The sequence below is a fragment of the Mirounga angustirostris genome, unplaced genomic scaffold (genome assembly GCF_029215605.1).
Source record: "Mirounga angustirostris isolate CCGP_5_RB_7025 unplaced genomic scaffold, mMirAng1.0.hap1 SCAF_1, whole genome shotgun sequence".
Taxonomy (NCBI): Eukaryota; Metazoa; Chordata; class Mammalia; order Carnivora; family Phocidae; genus Mirounga; species Mirounga angustirostris.
In genome coordinates, this window is record NW_026991709.1 from 128,880,075 (window position 1) to 128,903,754 (window position 23,680).

General features: G+C 39.1%; 1 protein-coding gene across 1 annotated transcript in view; it reads right to left on the reverse strand.

Annotated features, from left to right (window-relative positions):
* Positions 1-17,457: 17,457 nt before the first annotated feature.
* The window catches only part of COL6A5 (collagen type VI alpha 5 chain), a 129,250-nt gene continuing 123,027 nt past the window's right edge, over positions 17,458-23,680 (reverse strand). The window contains exon 41 of the mRNA XM_064588080.1: positions 17,458-18,277. Within this exon, the coding sequence (XP_064444150.1) occupies positions 18,258-18,277 (20 nt within the window). The 3' untranslated portion in view covers positions 17,458-18,257. The remainder of the gene's footprint in view (positions 18,278-23,680) is intronic.

A 23,680-nucleotide genomic window follows, 5' to 3' on the forward strand; every position in this document is an offset into this window, starting at 1 on the left:
GGGTGTTATATGCAAACAATGAATCATGGAACACTACATCAAAAACTAATGAGGTAATGTATGGTGACTAACATAACATAATAAAAAAAAGTAAAAAAAAAAAGAAAAAAAGAAATATTTGCTGTTTGTTGTACATTAGAAAATAAAGGAAACTTCTGGTTCAACATGGTGGATGACTACACATATCTACCTCTTCTTGAAAACCCTTTCAATGACAACAACAGCAAAAATATTAGTGCACAAGGACAAAGAGAATTAGAGGACATTCAGCCACAAATGAGAATTAACACACTTTTTTGGAAGAGAGAACTCTCTCAAAGAGAGTGGTGACTTCCTTAGCAGAGTGGAGAAAGCTACAAACTGTGGGTGTCCAAGAGAGACCTACAAGACACAGTCTGAGTCTTCTCTCAGAACCTTGGAAAAGCTTAAAATTTAAAGCAGCAGATACAGCAAAAGATGTGGAGAAGCACAAAGCCACCGTGGGAGTGACTGAAATCTTCCATGCAGAGTGGCTGGGGCCTTAGTTCTCTTCCTCTATCCAGAGTCGGTTGACAAGCTTCTCCACAGAGAGTTTCAAATCAGCTATTTGCTACTGACTCTTAAATAGAAACAGACAGCCAAAGATCACTGGGCAGTTGAGGAAAGTTTCTAATATGAGAAAGACTCAAACAAACAGAAAAAGTAACATGGAGAAAATAGAGGACCCAGAGCCAAGGAGATTGCTAAGAAAGTAGAACAAAAGAGAAGTAGAGAATGGGAAACAGGATAAGAAATTTAGAAAGGTCAATCTGGGAGATTTTAACTTGCAACAAATAGAGGAGAGGGAATTTTCCAAGAAAAAAACAAAAGAAAGTTCCCCAGAACTGAGAACTTGACTTTCCAGATTGGAAAGGCTCTCCATGTGTTCATCTCAATTAATAAAAAAGAAACACACTCAGATAGATATTTATGAATTTTAGGACACTGGGAATAAAGAAATATCCTAAAAGGTTGTGGTAGGAGGGACACTTCACATACAAAGAAATGGGGATTAAAGTGACCCTTGACTTTCCAACCAAAATGGGAAGCTATAGTGCCATGGAGCAGAGCTGTCAGAATTTGGTGGCAAATTATACTCAATTCTATGCTCAACATAACATTTTATACACAGATAAACCATGTGTTACTTTCCTAGGGCTGCCATGACAAAGTACCACAAACTGGGTGGCTTAACACAATAGAAATTTATTCTTTCAGTGTTGGAGACCAGAAGTCCAAAATCAAGGTGTTGGCAGGGGCTTATTCCTTTTAGAGGCTCTAAGAGAGAATGTTTCCTTTTTCTCTCCTGCCTTCTGTGGTGGTCAATAATCCTGAGTATTCTGTGGCTTATAGATGCACCACCCCAGTCTCTGCCTTCATTATCATGTGGCCTTCTTTCCTCTGTGTGTCTGTGTCTTTACAAAGCCTTTTTTTTTTTTTTAAAGATTTTATTTATTTATTTGGCACAGAGAGAGAGATAGCGAGAGCAGGAACACAAGCAGGGGAGTGGGAGAGGGAAAAGCAGGCTTCCCGCGGAGCAGGGAGCCCGATGCGGGGCTCGATCCCAGGACCCTGGGATCATGACTTGAGCCAAAGGCAGATGCTTAACGACTGAGACACCCAGGGGCCCTGTTCATAAAGCCTTCTTATAAGGACACTGGTCATCAGATTTTGGGCCCACTCTAACCCAGTATGAGCCCATCTTAGCTAATTACATCTGTGAAGAACTTATATCCAAATAAGGTCACATTCTGAGGTTCCAGGAATTTTAAGGGGACACTGTTTAACCCAATACAAACCATCAACCAAGAATAAAGACATTTGGGGGCATGTAAGGAATGAACAATTTTATCTCCACATATTGTTTCCTAGGGAAGTTACTGGGGGATATATTTTTCCCAAATAAGTAAGCCTCTTTAAGCCTAAGAAAAGAGGAAGACAGGGAACAAGGTAACAGGAAATCTAACAAGGAAAGAAAATTAAGAGCAGAGAATGGGGTAATCTAGGAATGAAGTCTCCTAGGGCAAGGGAAAGAAAATGCTAAATATCTGATATTGGAAAATAAAATTTCCAGTTGTTTGACAGAGCTTAAATTCCAAAATAAAACAGAAGTTGATTAAGAAAGAGAACATACGCATAGTCTCTCTCTTGACTCATTATTAGGTAATCTTTATATAGTCATAAATAGTAACCCTAATTCTTGATTTAATAAAAACTTAGGGACTATTATCAAGAAGGTGACACTGAATAATTATGTTAATTGCTAAATATTCATTAGTCATAACAGGAAGTCAGCAAATGATGTGTAAAATTAATAGGACATGAAATTGCAATATTAGCATGTTATTTAGAAACAAAGCGATAAAAACTAGAGGAAGACAGTAATAAAAGTTTATATGGTAACCTCTAGGAAATGGATCTGGGCAGAGGATAAGAGGTAACTGTTGTCTTTTAGTATGCCTTTTAATGTTATTTGATTTTTATAAAATTTGAGCGAGTAATACTTTTATAACAACTCAAATTAAAAGAGAAAAGTATAATACAATACACTTAACAATTACCTGAACAGTGTGTTAAAATACAACTTCTGTGTTAACATTCAGGGATCCTAATTTAGTAAGAAGGGGGGCATGGAACTGTATTTTAACAAGGCCTATGAAATTCTGATGGAAGTGGTTTCTGGACCCTGCTTTGAGAAACACTTTTCTGGAAATACCCACACATTTCTGGGACATCAGTCCCAGCTGGTTTCTGGTAGAGACCAAGTGAGCTTGTTCCTATGTGTTCATGTCCATCCTCTTAGTGATAAGTGCTGAAGTGAGAGGCCTAGATGCTGAGGTCAGGAAATATGTTCAGGCAGTTGAAAAGTCTTCCAACCAGTCAGGTTGCAAACATTGACAGAAGCTCTGAGGGCAGTCACTCCTGCGTTTACAGGAGGCTGAGTCAGTCTGCTGGGTACTAAAAGGTATATACAAAATGAAATGCCATCAATTCTACCCCACCATTGCTATGGAATAGCTGTGAGTCTGAAGGTGCCCAAGGTCACATCCAAGCCCCTGTCCAGGAGAACCTTAGACATGTACCCAGTGGGAATGCTGAAGTGAAAGCTGTTGCAGAAATCTGCTACTTAAACAGTGACAGAAGGTCACTGTGACAGCAAATGTATTGTAAAAGTCTTATAAAACCATGATCAGCCATTTCTAAAGTTTGACACAACCCTGCTCCTTTGTCTCACTTGAAAGTTATCACTAGCCTCCGAAATAAAATCATAAGGGATGGTTCCTAACTTCTGTTGAGGAGTTGCTGTGAGCCAGGCACTCTTTGATGCACTTTATATCTGCCAAATCTTGCAAAACCAATTTCACAGATGAGAAAAATGCAGATTCCAAGAAGTTAAGCCACAATCCCAGCATTATATAACCAGTATGTGAAAGAACAAATCTCACTTTTTCCCACAATTCCAAATTGCATCCTGGACAATCTTTAAGCCTACAGGATATCAATAGACCTAGATCATTCATATCAAATCTGTGGAGTGTGATCCATTTATCACCAAATGTGTTCACTGAATAGAAATCCTGCTGGTCTGGCATGAGACTCTCATACGGGTGCCTTAGAGGGGGCCAAACAGAGCAGCACAACATGTGAGACCCAATGGAGCATCTGCAAGGGTCACCAAAACACCATCACAGCTCACTGTCACAGCTGTGGGTAACCAGCAAGTATCTACAGCCAGCTGGACATCCGAGGGGGTGATGAAAAGTGGGAGGATTACAGGAAGGGAGTGGCTGATTGTAAGCAAAGACCAATTCTCAAGATGAGGTCACTGATTGAAGAGTTTCAGAAAGTTGCTGCTGATACCAAATAAAGTAACAAATTCTATGGGGCGCCTGGGTAGCTCAGTCAGTTAAGCATCTACCTCTGGCTCAGGTCATGACCTCAGGGTCCTCAGATTGAACCCCACATTGGGCTCCCTGCTCAGCAGGGAGCCTGCTTCTCCCTCTCCCTCTGCCTTCCACTCCCCCTGCTTGTGCTCTCTCTGTCAAATAAATAAATAAGATCTTAAAAAAAATAAAGTAACAAATTCTTAATCTCAGAATTTATAAACTGAAGGAATTTTGGGAAAGATTGTATTGATAATGATGATGAAGAGGAGGAAGATAGTAACAGCTAACATTAGTTGAGTACTTTCCATATGCCAGGCATTGTGCTGAGTATTATCTCATTTAATTCAATGAATTACAGTTTGTATCCCCATTTATTGATGAAGAAATCAAGGCCCAGAGATGCGGGATTCACTCACAGTGGCACCACCAGTTAGGGACAGAGTTAGGACTAGAGTTCCATCATGTGATGTCTAACTGTGGCTGTTTTTTTTTTTTTTTCTCTGTACCTTATAGCCAATCTCTTTTCCCATGAGAATGTGTGAAAAGAGTACAGTCTTTGGGAGAACCAGGCAGACCCAGATCTAAATCCTGCTTTTCCTTGGATTATGTGACCCTCTCTTTCTGAGTCCCAGATCATTTATAAAATAGAGATAATCTCTTACTTTTCCTTTTGTTGTCAGCATTAAGTGAAATAATGTATATGAAGTACCTATTACAGCATCTGGTACACAGTAAGAACTCAACATGTGTGGGTTTCTTTCTTTTCTTTTTCCTTTTCTTTTCTTTTCTCTTCCCTCTTCCTCTTGCTTTGGGTGTGGACGTAATGTCTATTTAGTTTTTTCAGTTATCTGCCCTCTTAGATGGTAATCACCATATATCATATTGACCTTCCAAATGGTTAAACTGTGTATTTGCACACATACAAAGACACACAGAATGAAGTACTTGGAGGGAACAAGAATATTAAGTAACAATTTTAATAAATTTAAGAAACATTAAAATCGATCCTTTGTGTGGCTAATATAGTTTAGTAGTATTTAGCTGGTGTTCAGCTGTGCAATAGAATTGCCTAGAGCTTTAAAAATGCCTGGTGTTTAGGCTGTACCTCATACTAATTTAGTTAGGATCCCTGTGGTGAGGGTCAGGCATCAGTAGTTTAAAAAAAACTCCTCAGATGCTCTCAATGAGCAGTCAAAAGTGAGAACCATTGGAGAGGAGTTAATATGGCAGAAGAATAAGGGACCCTAGGCTTGCCTCATCACTCAAAAACAGCTAGATAAATATATCATTTTGAACACCCAAGAAATTGATCTGAGGACTGAGAGAGCAAGACTGCACAACTAGAGATTAAAAAACAAAAAACAACAACAAAAAACCCCGCCACATCGTGGAATGTAGGAGCTGTGGAGAGTTGATTTGGGGAGAGAAGAGTTGCGGGTCCTGCAAAGAGGAGGGAGCCCTGATCATTGAGGAGCAAGAGAGAAAGAAAGAGAGAGAGGAAAAGTGAAAGTGCATGCAGAGAATTGCACAAGAAAAACTTTCCCCAAAACCATTGACTGGGAAGGGGAGAGGGGCTGAATAACACAAGTTTTTATAAACAGTGGAGCACAGAGTCTGAAGTTTGGAGGTCTGTGCTATTGCCAGGGTCACACCTGACGGACTTAGCGGTGCTCTGGTGGGAAGGGCAGAGACCTGGGAGTGGACGGTATGGTCTGAGGATCACCTGGGTCACAGGGGAGAAGCAGTTCCTCTGCTTGGAGTGCATTTGGGAGTTGTGGCACAGGGACAAAACACCCGCAGATGACATTGAGCTGCCCCATCCCCTAGCACAGGAACAAAGACAGTGGCTGAAGGCAGCAAACCTCAGTGTAGGCTTTTAGCTGCTCTTTACTGTAAACTCTGAACCACTGTGTGGTCACACGAGAGATTTCTGGGACAAGTTGCTAAGGGCCACAGTGTGGTGAGACCCTCTCCCAGAGGCATCAGCACAGATCTCTAAAACCTGGTGTTTTGAAACGCAGCCACATACCTGAGATTAAACACAAGAGTGCTGAGCCCCCTAGCAGGCGGACAGCTCAGATGCAGGCAGGGTGAAGGCAGGGATCTGGTGGAGGTGATTGTCTGCTCTTCTGTGAGGGCTTCCTGAAGACTGGCAGGTACAAGCTCCCCACTCCAGGGACTAGAGAGCGGGGAGATGCCATTTTCGCCCTGCCCATGAGGGCAACTTCAGGGAGCCAAACAGCACCACCTAGTGGAGGCTGGAGCTGCTTACACTGAGCCCTGCCCCACTGCACCCTGCAGGTGCATCTCTACTATGGAAAGTCGGCCTGAGAACCAGAGCAGCAGGGCCCTCAGCCAGAAGACCAGCACAAACCATTTGCACATACCAAGTCTCCTGATCGTGGAGTGCTGCAAAGCTTTAGCTCTAAGGGAAATAGGATCTAGCTTCTTTTTATTTTAATCAAATTAATTATTAGTTAATTAATTAATTAATTTGGGTCTAGCTTCTTTTAATGAGCAGACCAAAACACACCTAGGTTCTAGCTTCCTTTTGTTTTTGTTTTTGTTTTGTTGTTGTTGTTCTTTTCGGTTTTTTTGTTTTGTTTTGTGATTTTCTTTTTTTAAATCTAGCTTCTTTTAATAAGCAGACCAGCAGACCAAAACACACCTAGGATACCTAGGCTCTAGCTTCTTTTCTTTCCTTTTTTTTTTTTTAAACCTCTTCTTAATATAGCCATTACTCTCAGGAGCAGGAATGCAATAGGCTTTCTTCCTAACAATCACACACAAAAAAACAGTGACCCAGACATAATGCCAAGATGGAGGAATTCCCCCTAAAGGAAAGAACAGGAAGAGGTCATAGCCAGGGATTTAATCAATACAGATGCAAGTAAGATGTCTGAACCAGAATTTAAAACAAAAATAATAAGAATACTAGCTGGGCTTGAAAAAAGCATTACAGACACTAGAAAATTCCTTACTGCAGAGATAAAAGAACTAAGAACTAGTCAGACTGAAATGAAAAGTGCTATAACCAAGATGCAAACCTGAATGGATGTAGTGGTAATGAGGATAGACAAAGCAGAGGAATGAATCAGTGATATAGAAGATAAAATTATGGAAAATAATGAAGCTGAAAAAGAAGAGGAAAGAAAGGTATTGGATCATGAATGTAGACTTAGAGAACTCAGTGACTCCTTAAAGCATAATAACATTTGTATAATAGGAGTCTCAGAAGAAAAAAAAAAAAAGGAGCAGGTTTATTTGAGCAAATTGTAGCTGAAAACTTCCCTAATCTGGGGATGGAAACAGACATCAAAATCCAAGAAGTCCAGAGAACTCCCATGAAATTCAACAAAAGCCAGCCATCACCAAGACAAACATCATCAAATTCACAACATACACAGACAAGGAAAGAACCCTGAAAGCAGCAAGGGAAAAAAGTCCTTAATCTACAAGAGAAGACAGATCAGGTTTGCAGCAGATCTGTCTACAGAAACTTGGCAGGCCAGAAGAGAGTGGCAGGATATATAATGAACGTGTTGAATGGGAAAAATATGCAGCCAAGAATACTTTATCCAGCAAGACTGTCATTCAGAATAGAAGGAGAGATAAAGAGTTTCCCAGAAAAACAAAAACTAGAGGAGTTCATAACCATTAAACCCAGCCCTGCAAGAAATATTAAAGGGGACTCTTTAAGTGGGGAAAAAAAGGACCAAAAGTAACAAAGACTAGAAAGGAACAGAGAACATCACCAGAAATACCAACTTTACAGATAACACAATGGCACTAAATTCATATCTTTCAATAATCACTCTGAGTATAAATGGACTAAATTCTCCAATCAAAAGACATAGGGTATAAGAATGGATTAAAAAAATAAGACCCATCTATATGTTGCCTACAAGAGATTCATTTTAGACTAAAAGACACATGCAGATTGAAGGTCAGGGGATGGAGAACCATCTATCATACAAATGGACATTAAAGAAAGCCAGAGCAGTCATACTCATCCAAAACAAACTAGATTTTAAAACAAAGACTGTAACAAGAGATGAAGAAGGGCATTATATCATAATTAAGGGGTCTATCCATCAAAAAGATCTAACAGTTGTAAATACTTATGCCCCCAACTTGGAAGCACCTAAATATATAAATCAACTAATAACAAACATAAAGAAACTCATTGATAATAATACAAGAATAGTAGGGAACTTTCACACCCCACTTATGGCAACTGGCAGATCATCTAAGCAGAAAATCAACAAAGAAACAATGGCTTTGAGTGACACACTGGACCAGATGGACTTAACAGATCTATTCAGAACATTTCTTCCTAAAGTAGTGAAATATATATTCTTTTTGAGTGCACATGGAACATTCACCAGAATAGATCACACACTGGGTCACAAATCAGCCCTCAACAAGTACAAAAAGACTAAGATCATGTAATGCATATTTTCTGACCACAATGCTATGAAACTGGAATTCAACCACAAGGAAAAAAATTGGAAGTACCACAAATACATGGAGGTTAAAGAACATCCTACTAGAGAATAAATGGGTTAACCAAGAAATTAAAGAAGAAATTAAAAAAAAATACATGGAAGCAAATGAAAATGAAAGCATGACGGTCCAAAATCTTTGGGATGCAGCAAAGGTGGTCCTAAGAGGGATGTATATTGCAACAGAAGCCTACCTCACAAAGTAAGAAAAGTCACAACCTAACCTTACACCCAAAGGAGCTAGAAGAGAAACAGCAAATAAAGCCTAAAGCCAGCAGAAGAAGGGAAATAAGAAGATTAGATCAAAAATAAATCATACAGAAATGAAAAAAACAGAACAGATCAACAAAAATAAGATCTGGTTCTTTGAAAGAATTAATAAAATTGATAATTCCCTAGCCAGCTTTATCAAAAAGAAAAGAGAAAGGACCCAAATAAATAAAATCATGAGTGAAAGAGAAGGGATCACAACCAACACCACAGAAATACAAACAATTATAAGAGAATATTTTGAAAAATTTGTATGCCAACAAACTGGGCAATCTGGAAGAAATGACCAAAACTGAAACAGGAAGAAATAGAAAATTTGAGTAGACCCATAACCAAAAAAAAGTTGAATCAGTAATCAAAAATCTCCCAACAAACCAAAGTCCAGGGCCAGATGGCTTCCCAGGGGAATTCTACCAGAAATTTAAAGAAGAGTTTATAACTATTCTTCTCAAACTGTTCCAAAAAATGGAAATGGAAAGAAAACTTCCATACTCATTCTATGAGGCCAGCATTACCTTGATTCCAAAACCAGACAAGGACCTCACTAAAAACGAGAATTACAGGCCAATATCCCTGATGGACATGGATATAAAAATCCTCAACAAACCACTAGCAAACTGAATCCAACAGTACATTAAAAGAATTATTCATGACGATCAAGTGGGATTTATTCCTGGGGTGCAGAGGTGGCTCAATATTTGCAAATCAATCAATGTGATGCACCACATTAATAAAAGAAAGGATAAGAATCATATGATCCTCTCAATAGATGTAGAAAAAACATTTGACAAAGTACAGCACCCATTCTTGATAAAAACCCTCAACAAAGTAGGTATAGATGGAACATACCTCAACATCATAAAAGCCATATATGAAAGACCTACAGCTAATATCCTCCTCAATGGGGAAAAACTGAGAGCTTTTCCTCTACAGTCAGGAACAAGACAGAAATGTCCATTCTAACCAGTACTATTTAACATAATACTAGAAGTCTTAGCCTCAGCAATTAGACAACAAAAAGAAATAAAAGGCATCCAAATAGGCAAGGAAGAAGTCAAAGTGTCACTCTTCACAGATGACATGATACTCTATGTAGAAAACCTAAAACACTCCACCAAAAAATTGCTAGAACTAATACATGAATTCAGCAAAGTTGCAGGATATAAAATCAATGTACAGAAATCTATTGCATTACTATACACCAATAATGAAGCAGCAGAAAAAGAAATCAAGGAATTGATCCCATTTACAACTGCACCAGAAATAATAAGATACCTAGGAATAAACCTAACAAAAGAGGTAAAGGATGTGTACTCTGAAAACTATAGAACACTTATGAAAGAAATTGAAGAGGACACAAATAATGAAGAAAAAATTCCATGCTCATGGATTGGAAGAACAAACATTGTTAAAATGTCTATGCTCCCCAAAACAATCTACACATTTAATGCAATCCCTATCAAAAACTCCCAGCATTTTTCACAGAGCCAGAACAAACAATCTTAAAATTTGTACAGAACCACAAAAGATTCCAAATAGCCAAAGCAATCCTGAAAAAGAAAAGCAAAGCTGGAGGCATCACAAGTCTGGACTTCAAGCTCTATTACAAAGCTTCAGTCATCAAGACAGCATGATATTGGCAGAAAGACACATAGATCAATGGAACAAAATAGAAAACCCAGAAATGGACCCACAACTGTATGTTCAACTAATCTTCAACAAAGTGGGAAAGAACATCCAATGGAAAAAGTCTCTTCAACAAATGGTGTTGGGAAAACTGAACAGCAACACACAGAAGAATGAAACTGGGCCACTTTCTTATACCATACACAAAAATAAATTAAAAATGGTTGAAAGACCTAAATGTGAGACAGGAAACTATCAAAATCCTAGAGGAGAACACAAGCAGAAACCTCTTTGACCTCAGCCATTGCAACTTCTTACTAGACATGTCTCTGGAAGCAAGGGAAACAAAAGCAAAAGTGAGCTATTGGGATTTCATCAAGATAAAAAGCTTTTGCATAGTGAAGGAAACAATCAACAAAACTAAATGCAGCCTACGGAATGGGAGAAGATATTTTCAAATGACATATCTGATAAAAGGTTAGCATCCAAAATCTATAAAAACTTATCAAACTCAACACCCCCCAAAACCCCCCACAAATAATCCAGTTAAGAAATGGGCAGAAGACGGGCGCCTGGGTGGCTCAGTTGGTTAAGCGACTGCCTTCGGTTCAGGTCATGATCCTGGAGTCCCGGGATCGAGTCCCGCATCGGACTCTCTGCTCGGCAGGGAGCCTGCTTCTCCCTCTGACCCTCCCCCCTCTCATGTGCTCTCTCTCTCTCATTCTCTCTGTCTCAAATAAATAAATAAAATCTTTAAAAAAAAAAAAAGAAATGGGCAGAAGACATGAATAGACATTTTTCCAAAGAAGACATCCAGATGGCTTACAGATATATGAAAAGATGCTCCACTTCACTTGGCATCAGGGAAATACAAATCAAAACCACAATGAGATATCACCTCACACCAGTCAGAATGGCTAAAACTAACAACACAGGAAATAACAGGTGTTGGCGAGGATGTGGAGAAAGGGGAACCCTCCTACACTGTCGGTGGGAATGCAAACTAGTGCAGCCACTCTGAAAAACAGTATGGAGGTTCCTCAAAAAGTTAAAAATAGATTTACCCTACGACTCAGGATTGCACTACTAGGTATTTACTCAAAGGATACAAAAATACAGATTCAAAGGGGTACATGCACCCTGATGTTTATAGCAGCATTATCAACAATAGCCAAATTTTGGAAGGAGCCCAGGTGTCCATCAATGGATGAATGGATAAAGATGATGTGGTATATATATATACACAATGGAATGTTACTCAGCCATCAAAAAGAATGAAATCTTGCCATTTGCAACAACATGCTGGAGCTAGAGAGTATTGTGCTAAGTGAAATAAGTCAAAGAAAAATACCATATGATTTCACTCATATGTGGAATTTAGGAAACAAAACAGATGAATGTGTGGGAAGGGGGAAAAAAGTGAGAAGGAGAGGAGGGAGACAAACCATAAGAGACCCTTAGGGATAGAGAACAAACTGAGGGTTGCTGGAGGGGAGGTGGATGGGGGATGGGCTAGATGGGTGATGGGCATTAAGGAGGCCACTTGTGATGAGCACTGGGTGTTACATGGAAGTGATGAATCACTAAATTCTACTCCTGAAACCAATTTTACACTTTATGTTAGTTAAGTAGGATTTTTTTTTAAGATTTTATTTATTGATTTGACAGAAACAGACACAGCAAGAGAGGGAACACAAGCAGGGGGAGTGGGAGACGGAGAAGCAGGCTTACCGCCGAGCAGGGAGCCCGATGCGGGGCTCGATTCCAGGACCCTGGGATCATGACCTGAGCTGAAGGCAGACGCTTAACGACTGAGCCACCCAGGCGCCGCAACTAAGTAGAATTTAAATAAAATTTTGGAAGAAAAAAAAGTGAGAATCATCGAGCTACACTAGAACAGTCATTTTTGAAACATGACCCCAGGACAAGCAGTGTCAACACCAGCTGAAAACTTGTTAGAAATGCACATTCTTGGGCCTCACCCCAGGGCTGCTGAAAGAGAAACTCTGGGAGTGGAGCCCTCCAAGGGATTCTTATGCACACCCAAGTTTGAGAACCACTGGCCTAGATATCCAGTTCTCTCCCTTATTCTGTCTGAATTAATAGATTTTCATGTTCCACTCATTGTACCTTTTAGATATTGCCCTTTTATGTCCATGCATCTCCAGCCTGAGCACCTCAGTCCATTCTTGCCTAGAAAACTGATTACCCTGGACTGGTTCTACTTCCTTTCAATCCCCTCGTCCCTCCTCAGCCAGTACCAGCTGTAATAAAGTCTAACCACACTCCTTCTCTGGTGCCTCCAGAGTAGAATCTAAACTCTCCAAAACGGCACACAAGCTCTGCTCTGGCTGGCCTGTACTGACTTTTCTATGCCCATCTCCCATCACTCTTAGCCTCAGGTTAGCGATAGCAAATCCATACAGTCAATCCCCTTCCCCATGAAGACAAGGAAGCTTATGGTTGAAACAAAAACCTATTTTTTTAAATTTTATTTATTTATATGAGAGAGAGAGAATGAGAGAGAGCACATGAGAGGGGGGAGGGTCAGAGGGAGAAGCAGACTCCCAGCAGAGCAGGGAGCCCGATGCTGGACTCGATCCTGGGACTCCAGGATCATGACCTGAGCCGAAGGCAGTCGCCCAACCGACTGAGCCACCCAGGCGCCCGAAACAAAAACCTATTTTGAAAACAAAGAGCTGGGAGAGACAATTGCTCTTTGCTGGATTACTTATAGGATTTTTGCTTAACTAAATTGTATCAATTTTTTTTCATTCAGATCAAAGAACCTCTTCTCGAAGAAACCTTCTCTGGGTTCCCTGTCTGGGGTGAGGAGTCCTCCATATCACAGTGCTCTCTGCATACCCTCACCTTAGCATGACTACAGTACATTGAAATGACGTCGTTCTGGGTCAGTCTTCCCAGCTAGAAGACCGTGAGCTCAAGGCATATGTCGCCTTGTATTTATCTTTATATTCTCCATCTCTGGCATAAAGCATGCCAAATGGCATATGTGATGCCAAGCTGAGCTGAAAGTCTTCAAAAATGCATCGACTCATTTGCAGAGCTTCAAGCATGTGAATTTTAAGCCAGCACTTCTCAAACTTAGATGTGCATATGAATCATCTGGAGATTTTACACGTAGGTTCTGACCCAAATGACTTGAGGTGGAGCCCAGGAATTCTGCATTTCTAACAAGTTCCCAGGTGATGGTGATGCTGCTGGTTCATGGTCCATAAGCTACATCTTGAGTAATTAGTATTGTGGCCCCCAAACCATGAAACACAGGGTACTTGTAGATCAATTTATGTAATACTAGAAAAAACTTCTTTACTTTATAGAAGTGATAGTAACCGATAAGATAAAAGATGATTTATGCTGTTTACTAGTCTATTTACTAATCTATTCTCAGAATACTCCATCATCCTGGAGTTGTATATACTCTTGTAAAAGACTGTAAACAGGCGTCTTGTGAGCCAGGCCTCCACACAGCTGTTGTTCTCATCAGAGGAACTGAGAACTTCCTTATCAGCAGCAATTGTGGAGAGGACAACTTCTAGCTGTTATAGGAATTTTTCTCAACACACAATCCAAATTCAGTTTGGCAAGTAGAAACTGGGAAGACGTGAGGAGGCCAACAGGATATTAGCCAGGATCAGCAAGATAGGGCTTATTTACTCATCCCTTCCCTGCCCAAAGAAAAACAGTTACTGAGCGCATACTACCTTAAGTACCAAATGTGCTACAGGGTGAGCCTCTCTAGGGCTGTCAAGGTGGGTGAGTCCAGTAAGAACAGCACAAATTTTCAACCATGATTATTCAAATTCTCAACCCTACGGCTCACACTCAGATAAAAGATTTAGGAATCAGATTCAAGATGTTAAATGAAGTTGCTCAGAGATATCACAGGATTCTTAGTCATCTGTAATTCTGACCAGCTGTTCTGCAGTGCATTGTCATGTTATCTAAGGCCGCAGGGCTCAGCTATGGGCAGTTCCTACAACTCTAGGAAAGTATGTACTTTCTGCATGTGCCATGGCTCCTTTCTGAGGACATGCCATTTTATTTACAGGTCACTCCATATTCAAATAGACTGGCTATTATGGAATGGTTCAAGATTTTCTTTTAAATGTGCTGATTTTTTCCTTAAAGCTTTTAAGAAAAGGCTTTTTGGCAACTCACCACACCTGCTGTGGCCTCAGCTTCCACTAATTCTGATATCCAATTCAGTCACACATTGCCCGTTGCACAAACATACACACAGGTCTTTTTTCTTCTTTTTTAAATTTAATTTAATTTATTTATTTGACAGAGAGAGACAGCGAGAGAGGGAACATAAGCAGGGGGAGTGGGAGAGGGAGAAGGAGGCTTCCCGTGGAGCAGGGAGCCCAATGCGAGGCTCGATCCCAAGACCCTGGGATCATGACCCAGCCAAAGGCAGATGCTTAACGACTGAGCCACCCAGGTGCCCACCCCCCCACACACAGGTCTTGCGGGCTCTTGTCCCCTTGAAATTTTTCATGCCAGTTCCCTTCCTATTCATCAAACCACATTTATCTTTCACGATGAATGTGTTTATTCATTCATCAAACCTTTACTGGATACCTTTTAAGTGCTAGGCGGCATCCTGGGTGTTGGAGATACAGTGATAGACAAGTAGGGGTGCTCACTTGGGGTGCTTCACAGACAAGTGAATTAGACAAGCTGTTATAACCCTCCCTGATGAGGAGCTAGAGGGAGAGATCCCTCACTAGGAGAATATGCAGTGTGGTGAGGGTTACCGCTCAGCTTTGTAAAGTTCATTGAAGGTGTTCCCAAGCAGGTGAGAGCCAGCCCAGAAAGATGAATAGGAGGCACTAAGGGAAAGAGATTCCTTGCAGTGGGATGAGATTAGACTGGAAAGGTGAGCAAAGGTCAGATTTTGCAGGGTCTTTTAAGGCATGGAAGGCATTTTTACTGTTACCTTAAAGGAACTGGAAGGAGAGCATTAATGATCTGTAAGTACAGACTTGGTGTGAATCCCCTTTATTCCTTGAAGTGTTCTCCAACGATTGAAATCCCAAGTGATTTTTTCCTTTGATTTCCAAAGCAATTACTGGCTCTCCTTAGCAGCCTTACTCTGAATTCATGCACAGTATTTTTTATCACATCCAAGTATTATATTTTGGGTTGGAATGTCCAAAATACATATTTCTTTAAAAGCTCCTTATATTTAAGTATAATTGTTCTTCCAGTGAAACAATGTCACTTTCTATCACCCCTCTTATGTGCATCAAATTGCGTTGTACAACCTGAAGTGACCACTCAGACACAAAATTCACATGAAAAGTGAATGTACACTCAGTGGTAACATAAACTAATTTTATACATTAATCAAACTTATGTGGCATACTAGTGATGGGCAAGTTTCCCTGGTGCTTGGTGTTCAAGGAGAACCATTGTTCTAGGATGTTACCTAACTCTAGCAACCTTGACTTAATGCAAACTCATCAAGGGCAAGGACAGTTATACATATTTTTATTTATTTTATTTTTTTATAGAAACATGAGTTTAAGATTTTATTTATTTATTTATTTATTTGAGAGACAGAGCGAGAGAGTACAAGCAGGGAGAGCAGCAGAGAGAGAGGGAGAAGGAGAAGCAGACTCCCTGCTGAGCAGTGAGGCCAACGTGGGCTCGATCCCAGGACCTGGGATCATGACCTGAGCCAAAGGCAGATGGTTAACCAACTGAGCCACCCAGGCGCCCAGTTACACATATTTTTAAATTCCTCACAATTCTTAACATGATGTTGGATGTAGCATAAGGATTTACTTGAATTTTATGATTATTTTTATGACCGGGTTACTCTTTTTAAAATTATGAAATATGTCAGGCATCCAAAAATGTATAAAAAATAATATAAAGAACACCATTTTTTCTAATTTCCAGAGTAAGAAATAAGACATTATAATGATAATTGGACCCCTGCTTTACCCCTCCCCACTAAAAGATAACCACTTTTGTGAATTTGGTATTATATAGGTGGTGTTATACATGCTTTTACTATAGTTGTGGGCAATCATAAATAGTAGGTAATATTGCTTCTCAGGTTTTAAAATGTATAAATGATGTCATAATGTATCGTTCTGCAACTTCTTTTGTTTCTTTTTTTTTTTTAAGATTTTATTTATTTATTTGAGAGAGAGAGAGCACATGAGAGGGGGGAGGTCGGGAGGGTCAGAGGGAGAAGCAGACTCCCTGCCGAGCAGGGAGTCCGATGTGGGACGCGATCCAGGGACTCCAGGATCATGACCTGAGCCGAAGGCAGTCGTTTAAGCATCTGAGCCACCCAGGCGCCCAACTTCTTTTGTTTCAATATTATCTTCCTTATTTGTCCACTGTTTATAGATGCAGCTTTAGTGTACAATAGACCACATTTAGGACATTTCAGTTGGTTTCAAAACTCTTCACTGAAACACACAAGGCTGTGAACGTGTTTTCATTTGGTTCATCTTGTACCTGTGTGAGAGCTTCTACAGGCATATAGATCTAGTAGTGGGACAGCTGGGTTGTAGGATATGTGCATCATCAACCCAACGAGGTATTGCTAACCTGCTGTTCAAAGGCAGAACAATCCACACTCCCATAAGCAGAGTGTGAGTTCCTCTGGCTTCACATTTTTGACAATGTTATTTTCATATTTAGGGATCTGATGTATTCCTCATACATACACTTATACACATGTGTACATATCAGGATTCTTAGGGAAAACAAAATTTTATTAAAGAGTAGAGTTTGCTTTAGATCTTCCCAGAGAGTAATATGTGGGTACTGTAAAATTTTTGACAGCCTAGCTTTAATTGATTGGTATATTTTTAAATTATTCAAACAAAAAGAGTAATGTTAAGGAAAATTATGTGGGATAAGTACAAAATTGCCAGTAGTATTACCCTATTAACATAGTTGCTTTTAAAATGCACAAAATCTACTCACTTGGCAATTACTAGTTGCCTTCACCAAATTGAAAGATTTAAAAAATGAATTCACTATTGGCTTATTTTACATTATATATATATATATTTTTTCCCAAATATGTTCAATCCTGTACAGGTGTTTCAATGGGCCTGAGTTAGAACAGGTAAATAAACATGAACAGAATACACTTCCAGGTCAGACTTGCTTTTATTCTAGAACTTGTTTCTTGTTCCATTATAATTCCCAAGAACAGCTCTGGTCATATAGAATATTCATGCTTTTCTATAAATTTTTTTTCCCAGCAAAAATCAAGTACATACAAAGCAAAGCATGCTAAAATGTAATACAAATGATCACAGCACAAAACAGCCATTCATAAAATTAGCCTCATCTCACATTTTTCTTTCTCACGAATTCCATTCTTTTCTGTGTTTTGGTAAAGAGCAAGCATTGACTGTGGTGGTAGCAGCTTGCCAGGTGGGTTTTACAGGGCACTCAGGGCTGGATGCACCAGGAGAATTGTAACAGAATTGAAGAGATGGACATGAGTTTCTCATTCTATGAAGAGATAGGAGACATTCCTAGGAAATTCTAATTCTAACTGCTCTTTATTCAGCTGCCCAATTTGAGATGTAGATGTGATGAAAATTATGACAAAAATCTTCTTTAAGCAGATATATCATCATATTGCCACCTGAACCATGCAGAGCTGTCAAAGAAAAGATTCAGTTAACTTTTCCTGGTCAGTTATCACAGTTCGCAGAAGAAATGAAATCATTCCTTGTTTCTCAGTTCTGCTTGTTGATGTCTTTACTCAGAAAAGTCTCCCTTTCAGATTTGAAACAGAACAAAATTAGCACGTTATTAGCCAATTGGTTTCATGAAAAGTTCCTGCCCCTCACCACTCCACTTCTAACAGATGATTTATAGTTTCTGGTTAGAACCACATGGAATTACACATTGCCAATGGAGCGATCTTCCCTTTCTGCTATGATCACCTTGAGTCCTCACCACCTGCAAAACATAAAAATATGAATTGTTCTTCATGTCATGGGATTTGTTTATAATGTTCCCTCTAGACCCCTCTTTTGTCACATATGAATTGAACACACATAGTTTTGCCATTTTTAATAGTCAAAATAAAAGGGTGATGTGATGATGTATACAAATGAGCAACATATAAGTAGAACTATAGATATGCTTCTTCCTGGGAAAATGTTGGTACATTCATCATCTGAAATTCCACACTTAGCACATTCAGTGGCTGGTATCACTGATTCAGAGCAGGAAGGAATGTGCAGAGCTAGGACTCTGCCCAGAATCCTTCTAATCTTCTTTTTTAGCATTTCCAGGACAACATTCCTTCTCCTCCTATCCCTCTTCCCCTCTCCTTCCTAACCACCCTTGTGTGAGTTTTTGCTTCAGCATCGGCACCTACTATTCTTAGGAGGGCTGCTATCCAGCCACTGGAGTGGCTTTAATCACATATAGCACGAGTGCCTAGGAATTCACAGCCACTGGCTGGTCGATGATCTACTAAGAGAGTGAGAAAGCCCAACTTCTTTGTCTCAGGTCAGGATGACTCTGCAGCATAACTCAACATGCCGTTATATCTGCATGTAGCAAGCTGAAGCTGTACTTGATGGTCCTTTGCCTGAGATGACACCCTTGTCTGTCTTCCACTCCTTCCTTGTCTTGCTGCCTCCATTCCCTTTCAGTTTCTCCTGTGAGTGAGTGCTATCTCAATAAATCACATGCACACAAATCCTCACCCCAGGTTCAGCTTCAGGGAACCTGACCCAAAAGCAGGATATGAGAGATGATCCCACGTACTTGTCTTCAGACTTATGTCAAAACAATCATGTACTCTTGCCTTGCGTATTTTAAAGTTAACATCTAATTATTTTTTCATTATGAGTTTAAGTATTTGAAAAGGATGTAATTTGTGACATATTATAAAAACTCACATTTAGAAATAAAACTGTCACATTTTTCTTTTAATTTACCCAATAGAATATATATAGCACAGTGATTTGATAGCACCATTTGCCATTTAAAATATTATGTAAACATGCTCATGGTTCAAAGTCAGATATTTTGTAGTGTTCATTTTTCTCTAAACATGTATTTCCATTCCACTTCCCACACAGAATTTCATTTAACTGTAATATATTTAAATGCTTTAAAATCTTTTATTGTTTGCCTAATCATAATCCTCTGCAAAAAATATATTTAAGCACATGCTTTTTATTTCCTATGACTATAAGCTTCTATGTGTTAACATTTTTTTCTGATGGATTACCATTACAATTTATCAAAACAGCATATATATTTAAATTTTGGTAATTCTACCAAAACAAAAGTCAAAAATTTTATTGGAAATGCATTTCTTATTGAGATGGATAGTTTTTGCCTATTGCTTTTACTTACTACTACAATTTATTGTTAGAGTGAGGCATAGTTTAATATTAATTCTATTAATATTGTTATAGATTTAAGTACTGATAAATATTGTTTACATAGACAAATGGATTTTGAAGGAGTTTTATTATAGCAATACCAAACAAATCTTTGAATTCTGAGTTACGTGCCAAAAACTACCCAGTAATCTTTCAAAAGGTTTTTTTTACAAAAGAATCTGTTACCCAGTCACTGGATAACATTTTCTCACTTCTGGGAAATGTACCCAAAAACACTTCATTAAACTTACCAAATGGCAATTAATAATACCAGTTATTCTTTCACTTACAGGTATGGTGTTTAACCTGAGAAACTAAAATATGGCTGGAAAATCTTAATATTGATAAATAAAGCACACTTCACATGTATACTATTACTATATTTTTTGATAAAATAATAATTCAAATCAAAACCACATTGAGATACCACCTTACACCAGTTAGAATGGCAAAAATGGACAGGGAAAGAAACAACAAATGTTGGAGAGGTTGTGGAGAAAGGGGACCCTCTTACACTGTTGGTGGGAATGTAAGTTGGTACAGCCACTTTGGAAAACAGTGTGGAGGTGCCTCAAAAAAATTAAAAATAGAGCTACCTTATGACCCAGCAATTGCACTCCTGGATATTTACCCCAAAGACACAGATGTTGTGAAAAGAAGGGCCATATGCACCCCTGTTCATAGCAGCAATGTCCGCAATAGCCAAACAGTGGAAAGAGCTGAGATGCCCTTCAACAGACAAATGGATAAAGAAGATGTGGTCCATATATACAGTGGAATACTACTCAGCCATCAGAAAGGATGAATACCCAACTTTTACATCAACATGGATGGGACTGGAGGAGATTATGCTAAGTGAAATAAGTCAAGCAGAGAAAGTCAATTATCATATGGTTTCACTTATTTGTGGAACATAAGGAATAGCATGGAGGACATTAGGAGAAGGCAGGGAAAAATGGGGGGGGGAATTGGTGGGAGAGATGAACCATGAGAGACTATGGACTCTGAGAAACAAACAGGGTTTTAGAGGGGAGGGGGGAGGGGGGATTGGTTAGCCTGGTGATGGGTATTAAGGAGGGCACGTACTGCATGGAGCACTGGGTGTTATACTAAAACAATGGATCATGGATCACCACATCAAAAACTAATGATGTATTGTATGGTGACCAACATAACATAATAAAATTTAAAAAAATAGTAATATTTCTTATGATCTGTTTTATATTTTTTTTTTCAGAATTTTGCTGCTCCAACTTAGCTCATTCTCTTAATGGGACATATCCCCCAATATAGCCTAATTAGCAGAACTAGTCCTTACAGTAAAACCAATCAACACCTCTTTCAGTTGGGAGATTTGGTCTTCCAATCAAAATAAGTATGTTACTGAGGGTCTCTGTGATGACATCTTACTTATGATTCCATTCCAAGATAGGTAAATGATTAAGGGTTTTGCTGTGATTTTTTTGGCCTGATGAAACAACGCTTGCTGTCCATCGATACTTCACTTATAGGCTCTTTGCTTTGTTCTCACGGATTTCGCGCTTAGAAGAATTGTATCTTTTGCCAAGATCAGGGAATGGAACAGGCTAGATTACTAAATGAGTCTTATCATCACTCCTACCATCCTCACTCTATAATATACCTGAATTCAAAACATCCAAACATGAGTTCAAATACCTCATTTCTAGCAACACATTTCTTCCTTAACAGAAACATGTATAGGATGGGAAAGACCTGAAGGCTTAAAGGAGGCCTGCAGATCCAGTATTTAAAATAACTCCTTGTTTGACAACATGCTCCCCACCCCCTATCCTGTGCCTCCCTAGGAGGGTTTACATTTGGGAAAAGCACATAATCAGATTCAGAATGGCTGAGAAAGGGATGCCTAGCTGGCTCCGTTGGAAGAACATGCAACTCTTGATCTCAGGGTTGTGAGTTCGAGCCCCACGTTGGGTGTAGAGATTACTTAAAAATAAAATCTTAAAAAAAAAGGATGGCTGAGAAATATGCCTTTTTTTTTTTTGCATGAGGTGGGGGAGCATTTGTAAAAGGGGATACAGGAAAGGAGACCCTCCATGATTCCTCAGATAGAGACATTCTCAGGTAGACAGAGTCCTTTAGACAGACTAATTTTTAGAAATCCTTGCCCTGGGAAGTCTGTGGGTCTCTCAGTATGAAAAACACTAGCCTTCCCAAGCTCCTCATTACACAAATAAGAAAGTTGAAGACTAAGGCAATCAGGTGACTATTTGAGATCACAAAGTTAGTTGGTGACAGAACCAAAATTAGCATCCAGATCTCCTCATTCCCAATCTGGCATTCTTTCCACCATGGCCATCAACTCTAATGTCATTTGTCATCATCACTGGCATCACCGTCATCATCATCATAATTTTAAATAATAGCTAATATGTATTAAGCTTTCACTCTGTGTAAAGTGCTATTTAAAGCACTTCACATCTGTTTAGTGACCACATTACCCTACAATGTAGGCTCTATTATTATGTCCATTTTACAGATAGGAAACGGAAGCTCGGAAAGACAAAGTAATGTGCCTATGATCACATGACCAGTAACTGCAGAAATAGGAGTCAAATCCATGTCCCCATCCAGTGATCCCTGGATTCACTCTTTCAACTACTGCTTCCCAAAGTGGTTTCTGTAAAATACTAGTCCAATAAGATGTTCCCTGATACAAGATTCTGTGGTCATAGTGGTTTGACTATAGCCCCTCTCAGAATCACAATGAAGATTAGCCCAATAAAGGCATGAGAAGTCCTGCAAAAATGATACCTACTTATCAGTGTTTTACAGGAAAATTTTCCCCCCAATTACCTATTAATATTTAATGAAAGGACTCCCATTAAAGAAGACTCATTTGGGCTCAATATTTGTAACACTAGGTCAGTGGCTCTCAAACTCTCGCCTGCATCAGAATCATCTGGAGGGCCCCAACCCTAGAGTTTCTGATTCAGCAGGTCTTTGGTAGGATTCAAGGATCTGCATTTCCAATGACTTCCTAGATGTTACTGATGTGATGGTCCAGGGACCACACTTCGAGAAACATGGCACTTGATATTAGAAAAATAAAGACAAAGAAACAAGCCCTAAATTGGCATAATGGGAAAAGGAATACAGTTATACTTTTTAATAATTCACATTAAAATCTTGCAAATGTTCATTATAATGAGCAAAATAATCTGTAAATTAAGTTGATGGATAAAATCAAAACATCAGAAAAATGAACAGGCAAAAAGAAAAGCCCACTCTCTTTGGGAAAACAAAGATAAGCATATAAGGGCTGATCATTCTTCACAATGGATTTTTATTTTTAATTGTCAAATGTATTACCAGACTTAGATCATTCGTGTAGGATAATACTAGCTGATTATGTACCAAGCACAGTGTGTATTTTGACCTTCATATGTATCATCTCCAACCTTTCAACAACCCAGATAATGATTTTTTTTCAGATAAAGATTTTATTATCCTTTTTCCATAGATTAACTTTAAGGTGAATTTGTGTTCTATAAACATAATTGTAGGGTATAAATCTTTGTGACAAAATGGTGTTGGATCAGGTGCTGTGAATATTCTTTGGTAAGACATTTTTAGATGTCTGCAGCTTCCATTTCCTTACCTATAAAAAGATACAGGACAACTCACTGATTTCTAAAGTCATTCCAGTTTCAAATTCTAATCTTCCATGGTTCCAAGAAAGAAGCCAAACTAACATTTCCTAAAGAGACAAGCTTGGGAAATGCTGGATTTATAGGGTTCCTTCCTGTGATTATGTTGTTAATTATATGCCCTGCTGTGGACTGAATTGTGTGCCCCCAAATTCATATGTTGAAGTCCTATCCCGCACATGACTATATTGGATATAGGGCCTTTAAGAAGGTGACTAAGGTTAAATGAGGTCTTAAGGATAGAGACATGATCTGATAAAAGTGGTGAC